This window comes from Megascapheus bottae, chromosome 7 (genome assembly GCF_031878675.1).
Source record: "Megascapheus bottae isolate mThoBot1 chromosome 7, mThoBot2.hap1, whole genome shotgun sequence".
NCBI classification, from domain to species: domain Eukaryota; kingdom Metazoa; phylum Chordata; class Mammalia; order Rodentia; family Geomyidae; genus Megascapheus; species Megascapheus bottae.
The window spans coordinates 32,803,215-32,820,687 of NC_143515.1; the positions used below are offsets into that span (position 1 = coordinate 32,803,215).

The 17,473-nt window shown below is 41.7% G+C and overlaps 1 protein-coding gene across 1 annotated transcript; it reads right to left on the reverse strand.

Annotated features, from left to right (window-relative positions):
• Window positions 1-980: 980 nt before the first annotated feature.
• On the reverse strand, window positions 981-16,437 carry LOC150060564 (uncharacterized protein C2orf78-like). The gene is given in 5 exon segments (XM_090337564.1): window positions 981-2,315; window positions 4,115-4,851; window positions 9,912-9,965; window positions 9,968-9,994; window positions 16,377-16,437. Coding segments are annotated over 5 exon segments (2,214 nt in total).
• Window positions 16,438-17,473: the final 1,036 nt, after the last annotated feature.

The window sequence follows — 17,473 nt, forward strand, 5'->3', positions numbered from 1 at the left end:
GGTAGAATTGAGGGCCAGTGTGTTTCACTTATCTTTTTCACTCAGTGCTACTGTAAACTTCCCTTTCCACTCTATGCTGCTCAAATTACAATGAGCTTATGACTTATTTGTCTGCCATTGCTGCCTTAGAGTCTCAGTATTCATCTCTCAGTCTCTTGATTGGCTAGGATTACAAGGAAGAGCCATGACCACCTGGCTTCAAAGTGTGTGGGTCCCCTGCTTCACCTGCCCCCTAAAGCTCAACATTTTTCACAGTACCCTAGAGCCTTTTACTGTACTTTTTCTTGCCACTCCTAGAGCTTGATCTCAGCACCTGAACACTGCCCTTGGGCTTCTTTTGCTCAAGGCTAGCATTCTAACAGTTGAGCCACTGGGTGATTTCCGGCTTTTTCAGTGTATGTGGTAACAAGGAATTGAACTCAGGGCTTCATGCATGCTAGGCAAGCACTCTACCACTTGCTCATGCTCCAGGCGCTGTTTTCTCCCATTTTTGAAAAGTATTTTCTAAGTAGTATTTAGAACCCAACCTTAGAAATTCAGTCTTATAACACGGCTCCATGATTCTTCTAAAAGACAAAATGACCTTTCCTTTTTTCTTCCTACTCTTGGACTCTGTTGGTTCTGATGTCTTTAATCCTCCCATGCACAATTCAAGTGCAACTTTTCTCCACCCTCAATCCAATTTCTTCTTTCAAGTTTAACTTTTGAGTCCAAACTCTATCCAAAATGAAGCCAAACTTTGCAATATCATAAAACTCAAATGGGTTCTTTATTAGTCATATATTAAATTTCATTACATTTAATCGTTCAGGTTTATTAAGTTTTGGGTATATTGTAGTAATATTATTCTACCAACATCTATGCATTTATATCCATATACTATATGCCTATATAAATGTTCATATTTATCTTTGTATATATATACATATATATTTTTATATATATGGGAAAACATGTGGTACCCACAATCGCAGCAACTCTTACACTGTGTAGCCATAGTAGTGAGACACTTCCATATCTCTTTGCCTCTGAACAAAAAACTGCAGTTTCCCCAAAGCAGTGTATTGGGCAGCATTCTCACGCTCTTGCTGGGCCCGCCTTTTCATGGCTTCACGCTCTGGCCTTTGCTCCTTGGTGATGGGATTTGATACTACAGGGCCAGGAATATCGGGTTTCCTCCATGGAATTGGTTGGCGGCTGAAATCTTGGAGTAGGTACTGGTTATGAGGCTTAGGCGGTGAACGGAACTCGTTCCCAGCAGTGGAAACAGGCTTGTGCTGGACAGAAGCGCTGGATGAGGTTGAGTGGGGTTCAGGCCTAGCAACAGCAAACTGAGATACACTAGGCTGGGGAGCATTGGCCGATCCCTGTGTGTATGTATTGGTTACACTTGGCTGAGATGCTTTGGTGGAACCTCTGAGACTCGTGTTGGCAGAAGCTGGTTGAGACAGGCTGACTGCGGTAGGTTGAGCCGTGGTAGGATGAGGCCGTGCAGGGTATGGTACAGTGGGCCTCCTGGAGGCCAGAGACTGTGGCCTGTGAGGAACGGGTCGAGCCTGAGGCTTCTCTGGGGTTAGAAAAGGCAAAGGAACCAACTTGACCTTGCCAGGGGGAGGCAGCTCATCCTGGGATGGGGATGGACACTGGCTTTCACTCCTTTCCCTTTTCTTGACTTGAATGTTTCTAGGGCCTTTACCCTCATGTGGAATATCCAGCCATGATTTCATAGCAGAGTCTCGTGTGCCGCTTGCAGTTTTCTTCTCATTCTTCTTTCCTAGGGCATGAAAAACCTGCACTGACTCCCACATCTGCACGCCTAGGTTGGTTCGAGGTCTTTTGAAGGTCTCTTGGCTAAGCTCAGGGTGGCTTCTCTTGTGCTTCATCTTGGGAATGCTTGCCTTCTCTTCTGTTTTCAGTTTGTTCCCTGACTGCTTGGTTTCTTCACATTTCTTGGGATTGCTTCCCCTGATCCTTTTGGGCTCATTCTGCCCATGGCTCTTTGTTTTGCTCACCCTGCTGGATGCAGGCTTTGGAGGCTGGGCTGTGTTCAGGGAAGCCTTGTCACTGGCTGGGGTGCTACACTCAGTTTCCTCTTTCTTCAGCAGGCCCCGTGGCTGCAGCTGCTGGCCTTTGGCCTCGGGAGTTCCATCCACACTTTCCAAGGCGTCGTGCTTGTTCTTGGACACTTGATCAGTGGAATACTTGGTGACCACCGAGTTTTCCTGCAGCAGAATCTCATTGATGGTGTCTGTATCTTTGATGTGGGTTATAGTAGAAATATTGGATTGCTGAAAATCTGTGAAGGAGGTGAAAATCTGGTTAAAATGAATGTCTTGACCATCACAGTGATATCTGTTAGCTACCCACTGTCACATTCCATTCCATTTGTCTCAAGACTCAGAGTATCCAAATTGGCCTTGTTCCATGTAGACTTCTCTCTTGGCCCTAAGGTTAATGTCGACCTGCAGCTGCTAAATGTCAGGTGGAGCATCCTGACTTTCTATTAGTTTCTCAAAGGCAACCAGAGGCTTTCAAACCTTGCTTTCAATTTCATCCTAATGCTTATTCTCTGTGTCTGGATTTGCTGGAGGCAAGACCAAGGTACTAGGAATGTTTACTACTGGATTGATATTGGAATGTCTCCAAAGTCAGGTGACACATGTTTCTCTCAAGGACTTCAACATTTATGCTTGTAGGACTTGGGTTGTCTGCAGTTTGTGACTGGCAAAATTTATGATTCTAGAAAGTTGTGATTCTAGAAAAGTGTATGCATTGCCATGGAAGTTTCTACTGATGTAAAGAAATCACAGCAGAAATCAGTCCCTGGTAAGTAAGATGCTCCATTTATGCACCAATGATTTAAGGGCATTGTCATCACTGAGCAAGGTGTTTCTAGCAGCTAGTTTTAAGCACCATGGACAGGATCGTGAGTTGGAAGATCGTGATAGCTACTCTATGTAAAACTTGTGCTAATTCATTGTCATTATTTCTTTTCCCTTTTCCTCTATAGAATTGTTGTCAGTGAAATAAAAATGAAAGAAGTTTTAAAAGTAGGAAATGATTTGGACATCATGTATGGGTCAGAAGTAAAGGAGTTCGTTACTGTGTTCTTGACTCTGGGTTCAAACAACAAAAAAACCAGCTTTATAAAGTGTCATCTATTTATATAGTTGTCGATTATTGCCAGTGTCCTGTAAGTAAAATAGGTGTTGATTCTCACCCTGATCTGAGAGAACGGCAAGTGAGGGGCAGTCAGGGAGGGGAGGACAGGTTTAGCATGTTTTGAGTGCATTTCTGAGCGTTGAGTGTGTGCCCATGTGCATGTGTGTGTGAGGGAGAGACGGGGAGAATAGAGAGCTAGAGAATGTGATCATGCACTGGATGCTTCTGGGACTTGAACTCAGCCTTTTTTCTTTTGCTGCTTGACTTTTTCTTAGGCCTGATGTATTCTCGCTTTTTTTAGGCATCTATTGTCTGCATTTGGGAACTGACAATGAGATGTTGAAAACACTTTGCAGGCTGACTTTGAAATTTGTTCCTCAGCTCTCAGGCTCCTGATTAGCTAGGCCACAGGCATGATTCAGTGGTGCTCAGCTTCAGGGTGGAATTCCTGCCCATGAAATATGCAAAATATATATTCTCACCTGCTTCCTTTGGGCAGGTTCTCTGCACACAGTAAAGCAAGTTTATCTGCTATTATCAAAACTAATGTTTGACATATTTTCCAATGAAAGCAAAGAACTCGAACAAGAAGGGGATTAATTAGGGAGAATGGATTGTGAGGACAATGTAGACCATGGCCTCACTGAGTGTGCTTTGGGTGGCATCTAAGAGCAGCACAGCCATATTTCCTCACTTATGTATTTACTTAATTATCCAGTGCAATTAGTGGCAGCACTGAGGTTTGAAGCAGTCAGTGCTCCACCACTGGAGCCATACCCTTGGCCCTCTGCCTCATGGCAGAAATTGGAGGTCTCCTTGTGAGTGTGGTGGGTGAGACTGAGGATTTAGACTATATTTGTGGAGTAGTGGAGACTCTATGCAGATGCAGGTCAGCCCCTCCTTTTTGTGCTGCTAATCCTGTTCCTTTCTGTTGTCTGTGCTTACCTTGAACACTGGTTTCTGGGTGGTGTTGAGCAGACACAGAGTAGTAGATTCCAGAAGTGGAGACTGGTGGTGGGACATTTGCGGGCTGAACCTCTTGGAGCATCATCACGATTTCTGGCTGAGGAGCAAAGACCCTGCTCCCTGTATAGGACACAGAGCCATATGATTGCAGGCAGGGACCAGGTTCTCCAGATAACAGAGGGCCCACTGTGCTTCGGTTATAGTAGTAAATTTGGCTGTTTCGTTGGCAGGGAAGTAACAAGCTACTACTCTCTTGTTGTGGGATGTGAGATAACGTCCCCTGAACCAGGCTGGCAGACAGCGATGGATACAGAGGGACTATGGCATTTGCATCCGCATATCGAGATGTCATAGTCATTGAAGGGACTGCTGTGCCCTGGTCAATGAGAGTCACTGTGAAGTCTCCCAGTGCAGAGGACTTTTTATTGTGTCCTGTGTACTCCCATTCAAAAGCACTGGCACAGGAGGAGGCTGCAGTGGAGATGTGGCTCTGGCCAGTAACCCCTGACAGCATGGGTGTGCTGGAATGTTGGCAAAGACCCGTGAGTGGCTGCAAAGAGGTGCCAGAGGTTGATGGCAGTGGCCATGCTGAAGTGAAGGCTGGGGTGGAGACTGTGGAGATGTTGCAGCTGTTGCCTGTTAGAGAAGTGGCATCGCTCTCCACAGGAAGAGGAAGCTGTAGTGAGTTTGCAGCTCCAAGTAAAGATGCATGCTGGAAATTGTCTGCAAGAAGCAAGGAGTGGTTAAAAAATGGATAAGGTTGCCCAACTCTCCCTGTTTTGGAGGAACAGCATATTGGAAGCTGGCTGTGACTGACTGGGAATGCTCTCATTCCAATAGCCACCCACAATCTTCTGATGAACTTTGCAAAGAGGTTCAACAGGAGACACCAAGTGGTTCCTGTGCTGTTTCCTAGGCAGAAGCAGGCTTCTCCTTCTTGTCCTGACTTTCCCTGAGTCACCCCTAACTGTGTCCTAGCATGTGAGCCTTTTGAATCTCAGGTATCCTCAGTGTACTTGTTAGATCACCCATTCACGAGCAGGAAACCTAGGGGCAGAGGCCAGCCTGATTGGCTCAAGTACTTCTTTTGAATTACTATGAGCACCGTGTTCCAAAGGGTGAGCAGGTGAAGAATGCCCAGAAATCAGGAGAACTTGAACTTCCTATAAGCCAGTGGATGTTGGTCTTGAGAAAATAGTTTGCATTTTTCTTGTTATTGTGTAACCTTATCGAAACCTCTGGCCATTTTTAGTGCTTACTTAAAACACAGACCAGAAGATAAGTAAAGAATACAATGACCACCTCAGAGTTCCCAATATACTTTTTGTAGGAAACCTGAAACCCTCTGCTGGGTTGGGTGGCTCACTCCGGTAATCCTAGCTACTCAGGAGGCTGAGATCTGAGGGTTAAGGTTCAAAATCAGCTGGAGCACAAAAAGACCTGAGACTCTTATTTCCAATTAAGCTCCAGAAAACGGGAACTGGGACTTGGCTCTAGGGTAGGATGGTAGCTCTGAGCTGAAGAGCTGAGGGATTCTCCCAGGCCCTTGTCAAAACCCATGACCCACACAAAAGAAGAAAAGGAAGGGGCCAGGAGTTTGGCCTAGTGGTTGAAGTGCTTGCCTAGCATGCATGAAGACCCGGGTTCGATTCCTTGGTACCACATACACAGAAAAAAGCTAGAAGTGGTGTTGAGGCTCAAGTGGTAGAGCTCTAGCCTTGAGAAAGTCCAAGGACAGTGCTCAGGCCCTGAGCTCGAGCCCAGGACTGGCAAAAAAAAAAGAAGACTGAGACGTTCTGAACTTCAAGTCACTCATCAATGATATATTATACATGCTGAAAACAATGATATCAGTAATAATACTGAATAATGAATGTAAGTGACATATTATACATGACTGATATGGAACAAAATAGAAAGACATTAAAGCTAATTTGGATGTATGTCAAATATTCATTATAGTATACTTACCAATAAATAAAGTGATCTTATTACATATGCAATGTTGTGAAAACAAACATTTTCTCATCTATTTCAGACAAAAACCATCACAGGATTAGAAAGTGGTTTTGAATTATATGTGTGTGTCTGTGTGTGCCTGTGTGTGTGTGTGTGTGTGCGTGTGCACGTGTGTGTGTGTGTGTGTGTGTGCGTGTTTTGTATTCTGGGAGTTGAACTGAAGTTGGTATAGGTGTAATGTGTGTGGAGGCAGAAAAATGCATTAAATGTAAATATTCAAGCAGTCACGCTTTGTTTTTGCTAGTCCTGTTCTTGAGCTCAGGGCCTGAGCACTGTCCTTGGACTTTCTCAAGGCCAGAGCTCTACTACTAGAGCCTCAGCACCACTTCTAGCTTTTTTCTATGTGTGTGATACCAAGGAATTGATCCTGCATCTTCATGCATGCTAGGCAAGCACTCTACCACTAGGCCAAACTCCCAGCCCCCATGCTGTTTTTAAATACAGATTTTATTCTTATACTTCTGCATGTGAAATGTTTGAAATTATACTTTCAAGATAAAATTCTGGAAAGGACTATTTTGGACAATAGGGCCTAATATGTGCTATGTAACTGTTGTATCCTGTTTACACGGTGAAAGTTTTCAGAGCTCAGAGGCTCAGAATTTCTATTTTCTGGTCTTTCTCAGCTTGTGGAAGCTGTTGAATTTCCTTAGCGAAAGCTTTCTTTCTCCACTTAAAGGCATACCACTCCAATCTGTTCTTATATCGCTCATCTCTCATTCTTCTCCCTGGATTGACAATAGTGAATCTTCCTTTTCATGAACATGGATAACTCTTCATTTACTCGACTGCTCCTTTGATTTTCTCACCAAAGCTTGGTAATTTTCAGCATGTACATCTTACACATATCTTTTGTAATTATTCTAAGTATCTCATAATTTTGGTAGTATAAATGGCACTCTCAATTCAATTTCCAGTTGCTTTTTGAGAATGATTAATCATTGTCTTCTGACCCTATATCCTGGAAGTTAGGTAACTTGTTTTTTTTTTACATCATCCCTCATGCCATATACATGGTCATAATTGACATAGATCAATATTTTTGAATGTGCAGGAGACCTAGTATCCCTAGCACATGGGATAGTGTGGTTAGACAATCACTTTTTTTTTTTTTGCCTGTCCTGGGCTTGAGCTCAGGGCCTCGGCACTGTCCTTGGACTTTCTCAAGGCTAGAGCTCTACCACTTGAGCCTCAGGACCACTTCTGACTTTGTTTTTTTTTTCCAATGTATGTGGTACCAAAGAATCGAACCTGGCTTTTTCGTGCATGCGAGGCAAACACTCTACCAGTAGGCCAAACTCCTAGTCCCAGACAATCACTTTTGTCAGGACATTAATACCAGATTGGACAATATAGCACAAATGTAGAAAAGAAAAAATCAGAACAAAGAAAGACAAACCAAAATGATTTCTCTAAATATCATACCTCAATGTAAAGATAGTAATTGTTCTAGCTGGGTATTTAAATCAATTTAGTATAAATAGCAGCATCAAAAAATCTTTAAAAACCGTTTGAAATGGGAATTAATGCACCATCTATCTGGCAAATATCATGTAACCCTTATATAACAGTAAAAAATATATATATATAAACGTTTGAAAACCAATCTGAGAAAAATATTGATACAAATGTAAAATAAACACTTAGAAGTCTATCATTATCATCATTATTACAGCTTTTAGTTGAAACCTGCTTCTGATACAAATTAGAATACTTTATTAAAAAATGCATGTTCAGCTCTCATGATTCAAGGCTGTAATCCTAACTACTGGAGCTTGAGGTTTGAAAATTATTATTTCAAACCAGTCCTTCCCATAAAGTCTGTAGGACTCTTATTAACGGTTAAATATCAAAACCTGGAATTGGAGACCTGATGAGTTGTAGAGCTCTACCTATAAGCTAAAAAGCTCAGAGACAGTGTCAAGCTTGGAGTTTAAATCTTGGTATTCATACAAACACACACACACACACACACACACACACACACACACACACACACACACACTTCCATGAAGTCTAAATATAAGAATGAAAAGTAATGTTGAAATATATTACAGAACCTTCTGTGTAATCCCTCTCAAGAAATATTCCTTAAAATAATTTGGAATACATATCTAAAATGTTTACATTGGAAACTGTCAAGGCTCAGTAGCTCCCTTCCCTAATCCTGTTTGGGAAACAGTCTGCTGGACAGTGGTTTGAGATCCATCTAGGCTGGTTACTGAACACCTCATCTCAATCAAAGAAGCCCTCTGTTAGTAGATCATGACTGTGGCCCAAGGTACAAGAGAGTCCTTCCTAGGTGGTAGGATCATGGTTCAAGATTTGCCTGACCTAAAATTTCATATCTTCAAAAAAAACCTAAGTAAAACAAAGAAAGCTAAAGGAGTGGCTGGCACCTGTGCCGGCCCTAAGTTAGTCAGGTTGACAAAAGGCTCGTTCAAAGCATCATCTGTACTCAGAGTCAACGAGAAAAAAAACAAACACATAACAAACCTAAAGCAGGAACCAGCTAAAAGTGACATCTCAGAAACTGCTTTTAATGATTCTCTGTTTTAACCTTAGTTGGCTTTTGGTCCATCAATGTGGCTAACACTAACTTCATTTTGCCTGGCTCTGGTTAGATTGCCCTCGGTTTTCTGTGTGTGGATTTAAAAATGTTTGATCCTCTTCAACATTCTATTGAAACCACCGCTGTTTTCTTGAGAATGTCTCCATGTTCTTCATGTCTTTGGCTCTGTGTTATTTCTCATCACCTTCTTCATCTTTTCTTCACCTCTAGTTCCTGGTGAACCTTTCCTTCTAGATCATCTGCCTCGTTCTAGTCCCGTCATCCCCTCTCTCTTCCTGTTTTTCTCTTTACCTTGTCTGAGCAGAAATATGGAAACACACACTATGCTTAAATTTACGACATTTGATATAAACGTAACTATATAGACATCAAAACCTATGACTCTAGAGACATAATGTTTTATTTCATAAATTAATATGTTTCTATGACATACAATCCCTTAGCCTAGTTTTGATTAAGTTCTAAATACTAAGTCCCAGTGATTGTAAATAGAGATTCCCTCCTGGAACACTTGTTGGTTAAACTTGTCATTTAAAATATGATGTAAAAATCAATGTTAATAAATTCTCCAATTAAAAAAATTTTACTACATTTGAAATACCAAAGTGGAACTAATTTTTAGAGGATACTGTTAAAAATGAAGTATCTTGGTATAGGGATTTCAACACGACTAGGTTTCCTTCTCCATTAGTTTGTTTAAAATTGACTCTCTGAAGAAATCTGTAGCTTCATTCTCCATTCATAAATGTCATTAAAAATACAGTGCTGGAGGGCCGGGAGTTTGGCCTAATAGTAGAGTGCTTGCCTAGCATGCATGAAGACCTGGGATCGATTCCTCGGTACCCCACATACATAGCACCACTTCCAGTGGTGCTGAGGCTCAAGTGGTAGACTGCTAGCCTTGAGAAAGTCCAAGGACAGTGCTCAAGCCCTGAGCTCAAGCCCAAGACGGGCAAAAAAAATACAGTGCTGGAAAACAAAGCTATCACAAGATAAACAATTCATTTTCTTCATGTTGCAGACAAAGCACAGATTTTTGTCACAAAGTAAATCATGTGGCTAAGTCATATATACCTAGTAAACATCACAGCCCAACATTTCTAATTCAATACTTGAAGCTGTTTTGATTCTACTATTAAATTTAGGGAGCAGGGGAGTCTGATGGAAACTCTAAATCCCTTTTTCTTCTTACCTGACATACTGAGACAATGGGTAATATCAACTGGAGAAACAAGGGATGAAGAATGACACTAGAGGATGTGTGCGTAGCTGAAGCTAAAGAGCAAGAGTGTGTCCAGTACGGAGCTCACTGGACACTGGTCACTAGCGATGATCCAAATATACGCATGGACGATGCCATGGAAACCCCAAGATTCTACCAAGTAGTGATAGGTTCAGTGGGAGAATGATGTCATTACTCAGGCAGTTGAAAGGCCTGGAGTAGCCAATCACAACATCAGAATCTGAACCAGAAGCTGGGTTTGGGTAGAGAATGGCAGGAGAGCTCTAGTAGCTCTCTAATGCTTGATCTTTGGTGACTTGAGGTCCTGCAAGACAGACAGGAAATCCCCTTTCGTCTACGTTCTTATATTGAGGACATCACCTCAGTGTTTCTCACCAATGTTCATTAATAGTTATTTTTAATTTGCTTATTTTGCTTTCTATATTATATGATAATTACATATTGCATATATAGTTCACATGTTTGAGGGATAAGGAAAGGGACTTTGAGATTGAAAACTTCATTGTTCTGAAACCGTTTAGTTGAGCCATTTGAATTTTCAAATAGTAGAAGCAGAATGAAAGAGCTTTTACCTAGTTGAAGAGTAGTGTTGATGATACCTTGTAGAGGATGATGTCATCTAAGGCACTTGCTTTCTAGTTTCTTGCCCCTGAAATCCTTATTCTGGGTTGTTCTAGCCATGTTGGACTTGGATCCCTCTTTATATTTCTCTTGTTCACTTAGGAACTGGTTCTTGGAAAACCTATTAGGTTTTGCATTCTTTTTTATTTCATTTTAAAACTTAATTTACTTTATTCTTATTGTAGTGGTGGTATACAGAGGTATTGCAATTACACAAGTCAGGTAATAAGTATATTTCCATTTATACAGTATCTTCCCTTCCCTCATGCTCTCCCAGTCCCTCTTGTCTCTATCCACAAGTTATGTAGCTCACTTTCGTTGGTGTCCAGTGGGCTCCACTGCTCTGTTTTTGTCATTTTACCCTTGAGTTCTGTACACCTCCCAAACCCTTCTGAAGAGGTATACTTGAATACACCATACATAAGGTAAAGAAGACAGATCATCAAAAATTAAAAACTAAACAAAAGAAAGGGGGAAAAAGCATGTTTCTTCCCTCCACCTTTTGGAGTTCATTTCTGAATTTTATATGAATAAAAAGAGGCACATGGGCTTTGCATTTTTGTTTCTCTCCTAATGGTGCCCTCTTTTGTTCTCAATGTTTGTGATTATCTAGAATCCTTTCTAATTTATATCCCAATGCATTTTAGATCTCATTTTTGCACATCCAAAAGAATATGCACGATTTGTGTCTCTGAGTTTGGCTTAGCTCACCTAACATGGTTTGTTCTAGTTCTATTTCCTTGCAGATGATATTACTTTATTCTTCCTAATGGCTGTGTAAAATTCCATTGTGTATAGGTACCACATAGTTTGGATCCACTCATCTATTGTGGGGCATCTGAGTTGCTCTATATCTTGCCTATTATGAATAGCGAAGCAATAAAAACGGTCTGTGTTTAGTTTTTTTGAGGAACCTCCATACTGCTGTTCAGAGAGGTTGTACTGCTTTACATTCCCACCAATATGTAGAAGAGTTACTTTCCCCCCAAGATTTCCACCAATATTTGCAGTTCAAATTCACAATGTTGGACAATCTGACAGGGGTGAGATGGAATTTCAGAGTTGTTTTAATTTGCGTTTCCTTTATGGCCAGGGTTGATGAGCATTTCCTCAAGTGTATCTTTGCCATTCTCACCTCTTCTGAGAAATCTCTACTTAGCTCTCTTGCCCATTAAGTGATTGCTTTATAAGGTTTGGTAGGGGTTGGTTTCTTAAGCTCTTTGCGTATATTGGATATGAGGACTTTCATATATGGCTTGAAAAGGAAGATCTTTTCCCAGCAATCCTTTTTTTTTTTTTGCCACTTCTTTGGCTTGAACTCAGGGTCTGGGCACCATCCATGGGCTTCTTTTGCTTAAAGCTAGCACTCTATCACTTGAGCCACAGCACCCCTTTTGGCTATTTCTGTTTATATGGTACTGAGGAATCCAACTCAGGGTTTCATGCATGTGTGGCAAGCACTGTACCACTAAGCCACATTCCAGTCTACTTGTAGTTTTTGAATGGCTGATTGGAGATAAGAATCTCACAAGGACTTTTTTTGGGGGGCCAGTCCTGGGGCTTGAAGTCAGGGCCTGAGCTTTCTCAAGGCTAGAGCTCTACCACTTGAGCCACAGCACCAGTTCTGTCTTTTCTACATATGTGGTACCGAGGAATCGAACCCAGGTCTTCGTGCATGCTAGGCAAGCACTCTACCACTAGGCCAAACTCCAGCAATTCTTTTTTTTAATTTTTTATTGTAATTAATAAAAATTTTACATGATATTTGCCAGATAGAAGGTGCATTAATTCACATACATTGATACACTTTCACATGTCTTGGTACCCATTACCCTCCTCCCCACCCCCCACCCGTGTGGTTTCCCCCCCCCCACCAATTCTTTTATAGTTTATTTTTTTTTCTGGATTCTGTGCCTTGAGCTTTTTTGATCAAGGCTGTGCTCTATTGCTTAAGCCATAGTACCACTTCTGGCTCGTGGCTTAACTGTACATAAGAGTCTTGTCACAGACTTTCTTAACTGGGATGGCTTTGAACTGTGGTCTTCCTGAGTAGCTATGATTACAGGCATGAGCCCCTAGTACACCACGAGTTGTGCATTCTCATACTCATAGATGTCAACTCCTAGAGATACAGGTCTCTTTTTTGCATAGCCCTGATACTTTGAAAAGTAGAAGCAAATACTAAAGAAATGGAATACACAGAGGAAGGCAGACTTCTGTCTGACTTAAAAGGCTTTTATTGTAAAGATGATATACATAGGGGTTACAGTTACTTAAGTCAGGTAACGAGTACATTTCCTTTTGAACAGTGTTACCACCTCCCTCATTCTCCCCCGGGTTTGCCTTCTCCCCACTTGAAGTTATATCGTTCATTTCCAACATAGTGTCTAGTCCGTGTCACTGCTAAATTGGCTTACCCTTTATCTCACCATTTCTGTGCTTCTTCCAGTGATAGCCAGACCAGTCCCCACAATTTGTGTCAGAAGAAAAGGAATGAATATGGAATCCAAGATAAAAAGGATGTCATTCTAGTTGAAATTAACTGGTTTTACTTAACATGAAACTATCAATCATATTCTGGAGCAAGGCTCCTATTGCAAACTCTACATAGTAATCTATTGGTTTGTGTACTTATAGTTGCTGAGAAACATTGCACAGAAAACCAACTAGCGTTACCTTTCTACAATTGTGATGATTATTTCTATGTCAAGATGACTTTACTCCTGCCTAGGTAAATCAGTACTATCCATGGTAATAACTGGCTCAACCTCATGAGGCCTGACCTCTCGAGCCTACATCTCCAGCCCAGCTTCTGTGATATTCCCCAAGTCTCTGCATGTTTTCTGTATTGGGTAGACAGCATATGAGTAGGCCATCTGTTCAGATTGTTAGCAGAGTCCACAGCTACTGTAGAGGCATATACACAAGACACATTTATTATAGAAACAATCTTTGTTTTCATTCTTGTGTATATTTTTATTATCTTTAAATAGTTGTACAAAGGCAGTATCAACCATCCATTTCCCATCAAGAGCTCCAGAAATCAAACCAATGGCTTAGTGATTGTCTATTTTAAGAAGATGGAGTCATAGGATGTTCATTTGGGATGTTCATGTGTGACATGAGGTGTGGGACATCACAGACCAGCATTCCACATTTTGTCTTGGAAGTAGCGAAAGAGCCAGGTGCTGGTGGCTCATGTCTGTAATCCTAGCTACTGAAGAGGCTGAGATCAGAGGATCACAGTTTCAAAGAAGCCTGGGTACCATAGTCGAGGAGACTCTTATCTCCAATTAACCACCAGAAAACTGGAATGGCACTGTGGCTCAGAGACAATGCCCAAGGCCTGAGTTCAAACCCCTCGATCAAAAAAAAAAAATCAAATAGCATTTTCCCATTGGGTATGATCCAACTAAGGCTGTGCTGTATTGATGAAATCTACTCTCTTAGATACTATAGTTACAATACCTGGTCATGTGAGACATTCCACCAATGCTGGTTAAAAGGATGGGGGATCCATGAGGGATGGTATTTATTTATTTATTTATTTATGAGCCAGTCCTGTAGACTGAGCTCAGGGCCTTAGCACTGTCTTTGGGCTTTCTCAAGGCTGAAGCTCTAGCACTTGAGCCACAGCACCACTTCTCCCGTTTTCTATGTATGTGGTACCAAGGAATCAAACCCGGGTCTTCGTGCTTGCTAGGGAAGCACTCTACTGCTAGGGCAAACTCCAGACCTGGTCCATGAGCATTTTTGTTCATGATCAGACCTCTACTGAAACTGCAACTCTCATTTGTGATTAACTAGAGATAAGAGCCCAAGGGGCTTTCATGCCCAAGCTGATTTCCAACCCCAGTCCTCTGATCTCAGCTTCCTGACTTGCAAGAGTTAGAAGCAGAAATCTTTTCATTTGGTTGGTGGGAAAGATTTGTTAATAATTTAATGTGAAGTATAAATGTGCTCAATTGTAAGTTGCAAACCAATATGATATTAGGGATTTCTTTTCACTTTCATGTTTATTGAAATTTTAAAATCAGGGAAGTTTTTCATAATTGTCAATGTTTGTTGTAACATTGCCGCCTTGACAATGTCTAAGGTACTGATCAGTTTCTTTTGTGCCGTTATATATACATTTGTTCATTTCTTTTCATCTCTCTTTTTTTTTTCTTTGCCAGTCCTCGACTTGAGTTCAGGGCCTGAGCGCTGTCCTTGGACTTTCTCAAGGCTAGAGCTCTACCACTTGAGCCTCAGCACCACTTCCAGCTTTTTTCATGTATGTGGTACCGAGGAATCGAACCTGGGTCTTTGTGCATGCTGGGAAAGCACTCTACCACTAGGCCAAACTCCTGGTCCTCTTTTCATCTGTTTTTTTTGAAATTTAAAAATTTTTACTGTTAGGGTGATTTACAGAGGGGTTACAATCAGATAAATCAGTTAATGAGTACATTGCCTATTAAATAGGATTGTCTGCTCCCTCATTATCTCCCAGTCTTTCCCCTTTCCTCTTCTCTGCCCCTGCCAGATTATAGAGTTCATTTCCAACAGTGGCTAGTGAGTCTCACTGCTGAATTGGTTTAGCCTTTGTCCTATTGCTTTCCCTTCTCCTCCCCAAATCAAATGAACGTATATAAAGAAAAAGGGTACATACATTTAAAAAATAGTGACAAAAGAGAATATACCAAGGAGAAAAAAGAAAGAAAAAAAAGAAAGAATTGCAAACAGTACAATAAAAAAACCTCTTTATTCCATTTCTTGGACTTCATTTTGATCCTAGAGAACGTTCTATGATCATACGTACATAGCTATTGAGCCCTTGTGATCCTCTCCTAAGAACAGCTTCCGGTCCATTATATGATGAGTTGTCTCTGTCCCAGTGTAGCCAGGTGGCCTGTGAGCTCCATCCCTGATGTTTACGTTCCTCCTAGAGGTACGTGGATAGCTCCAGGGCTCAGACACAACCACCACTGCAGCCACTGCTGTTGTGACTGCTGGCATAATCACTGTACGTGGGTACTGAATTCTGTCTTCTTATGCGAGCAGTTTATAATTTTCTTCTTTGGTATAAATCTCTGTATAAAGAATAGCTACGTTGGAGTGACTGTCTAGATGTGAAAAGCTTGATGGGACCCTCAAGTTCTGCTTCCTCAGGGGACTTAGTTGGGTCAGTTATCCATCTGCCATCTTCTCCAAAATTCAACGTTTTAAAATCAATTTATTCAATTGCAACGTCTTTGTGAAAATGACTAGTAGGAAAAATGATACACATTCAGGTGTGTAAAAGTAGGGAGGTACTGGTGAACCATTCTAATAATCCTCAGGAAGCTGGGACCCGAGGATAGTGGTAGAAGTAGATATGGATCAAGTGACTGTGCATTGGCCTCAAGTATGAGTAAAAAACAATGCAATATAGACTACATTTGGTTTCATTCTGAAAATGTACTATTGTGCCTCTGACTAGAGTACGTCTAAATGGTGTGATGAATTATATTTCAGGAAAGTTTTTTGTTTTATTGTGTGGGTCCTGTGGTTTGAACTCAGGGTCTGAGCACTCCCTCTGAGCTTTTCTGGCTTAAAGCCAGGTCTCAACCATATCAGCCAGAGCTCTTCTTTTGGCTTTTTGATGGTAAATTAGAAATAAGTGTCACACAAAATTATGCCACAGGAATGATCATTCCTGCATAGGCTGTCTTTGAAGAGCAATCCTCAGTCCGCAGCCTCTGGGCTAGCTAGGAATACAGGCACGAGCCAAGGGCTCAAGAAATGGTTTTCAGCACAATTTAGTAAGCTTCCTACAATGATCCTCCACCCTGTGTCCTTCTACTTGGTTCTCCTTTCCTGTCCTCTCAGTCGCCATCGCCCACTCCCCATCCAGCTGTGCCTCTTGTGGCCTCTGAAGTGGAACACAGGGCCCTGCAGCTTGACTGCAGTGACTCACTGCTGTGCCTGTGCAAATGCCTGTCTCCCTGGGGTTCTCCTGAAATAGACACTAGGAGCAGATTTTGCTTGTGCTGGTCCTTTGCGGCGAGTGGTTTGGGAACCAGCAAGGCAAGAAGGAGCAGTGCAGGACACATTTAGTGTTTTGTCTACTTCACATATTTGATCTTGTCCACCCATTAACTCCAGATCCTCAGTTGGGAAATTTAGGTTGGAAATCTGGGTGCACTTGCATTCTCTGAGGAATTCAGACACTCAGGCCTCCATTGGAGGCCTCGACCTTTGAATTTAATGTGATCCCAGCCCACAGCTGAACCTCACAAATCAAGTGGACCAGTGATACTAGCCCTGTGTGTTTAGTGATTAATTGAAGTATTATAGCACATCTTGCTGCCCTGAATAATTAAATGGGTACTGAATAAATAAATAAATGGTCCTAAATGATGAGGCCATTCTCAGGGTGGACTTTATGCTACTTTGCTTCACTGACTAGGCCCCAGGATAGCCTTTGTCCCCAGGATAACCATGAGCTCTTGGCTCTAATGTGGTAGATTTCTCTCATATCATGCATTTGCCTTTTCCTCTTCTCATCTTAGATAACTGCATCGTGTGTGTGTGTGTGTGTGTGTGTGTGTGTGTGTGCCAATACTGGGGGTAGAATTGAGGGCCAGTGTGTTTCACTTATCTTTTTCACTCAGTGCTACTGTAAACTTCCCTTTCCACTCTATGCTGCTCAAATTACAATGAGCTTATGACTTATTTGTCTGCCATTGCTGCCTTAGAGTCTCAGTATTCATCTCTCAGTCTCTTGATTGGCTAGGATTACAAGGAAGAGCCATGACCACCTGGCTTCAAAGTGTGTGGGTCCCCTGCTTCACCTGCCCCCTAAAGCTCAACATTTTTCACAGTACCCTAGAGCCTTTTACTGTACTTTTTCTTGCCACTCCTAGAGCTTG